The 731-nt window shown below is 48.2% G+C and overlaps 1 protein-coding gene across 1 annotated transcript; it reads right to left on the bottom strand.

Annotated features, from left to right (window-relative positions):
• Positions 1-432: 432 nt before the first annotated feature.
• Positions 433-731, bottom strand: LOC108746283 (histone-lysine N-methyltransferase SETMAR-like). Its single transcript, XM_018482954.1, has one exon. The coding sequence runs from the start codon at positions 729-731 to the stop codon at positions 468-470; it is 264 nt and encodes an 87-aa protein (XP_018338456.1). The 3' UTR covers positions 433-467.

A 731-nucleotide genomic window follows, 5' to 3' on the forward strand; every position in this document is an offset into this window, starting at 1 on the left:
TCACGTCATTCGTTCGCGCCTCGTCGCCGCCGCCCGGGGACCAGTTGATCGCGCCGACTCGCTGCCCGTACTAACAACGCGATAAATCCGCGAAATCAATACAATTCAGTCATCAGTCCGGGAACAGATTCCGGCCGTACAGTTTCCCCTTACAACACTCTCCCCACCGCTTGAAATTTCTTACTCCCCTATCTCCAATCCGTCTCCAATATTCTCCGCTGATTTTCCTCCACATCTACCATCACCACCCTCGATTATTCAATTTCCCGTTTCCACCCCCTCAACCCCATACATCCAATCTGATGGCTACTCTCCCGCTGGGCACCTTCCTCTCCTTTTTCATGATGCCCAGCAGTTATTAGAATACATGACCTATTTTACCCCCTCCAACAAAAACCAGGTAACACATCGGTCAATAAGTCCCCGGTCTAGCAAAGAAAACACAAGTGTTACATAAAAATTCGAATTTATTCATCAATATAGTTTCCTTTTAAGGCAATACAATCAGTCCAACGCCTTTCCAAACGTTCGATGCCGGTTTTGTAGAACGATTTTGGCTGACCCTCAAAATACGCATCAGTTTCGGCGATGACCTCCTCATCCGATCGAAATTTCTTCCCAGCGAGCATTTTTTTGAGCTCAGCGAATAGGAAATAGTCGCTGGGGGCCAAATCTGGCGAATACGGTGGGTGCGGGAGCAGCTGGAAGCCCAACTCGTTCAATTTAACCAT

The sequence above is a fragment of the Trachymyrmex septentrionalis genome, unplaced genomic scaffold, assembly GCF_001594115.1.
Source record: "Trachymyrmex septentrionalis isolate Tsep2-gDNA-1 unplaced genomic scaffold, Tsep1.0 scaffold1621, whole genome shotgun sequence".
NCBI lineage: Eukaryota > Metazoa > Arthropoda > Insecta > Hymenoptera > Formicidae > Trachymyrmex > Trachymyrmex septentrionalis.

Excerpts from the sequence above, each read along its gene's own strand:
- LOC108746283 (XM_018482954.1), bottom strand. The coding sequence starts at position 731 with ATGGTTAAATTGAACGAGTTGGGCTTCCAGCTGCTCCCGCACCCACCG.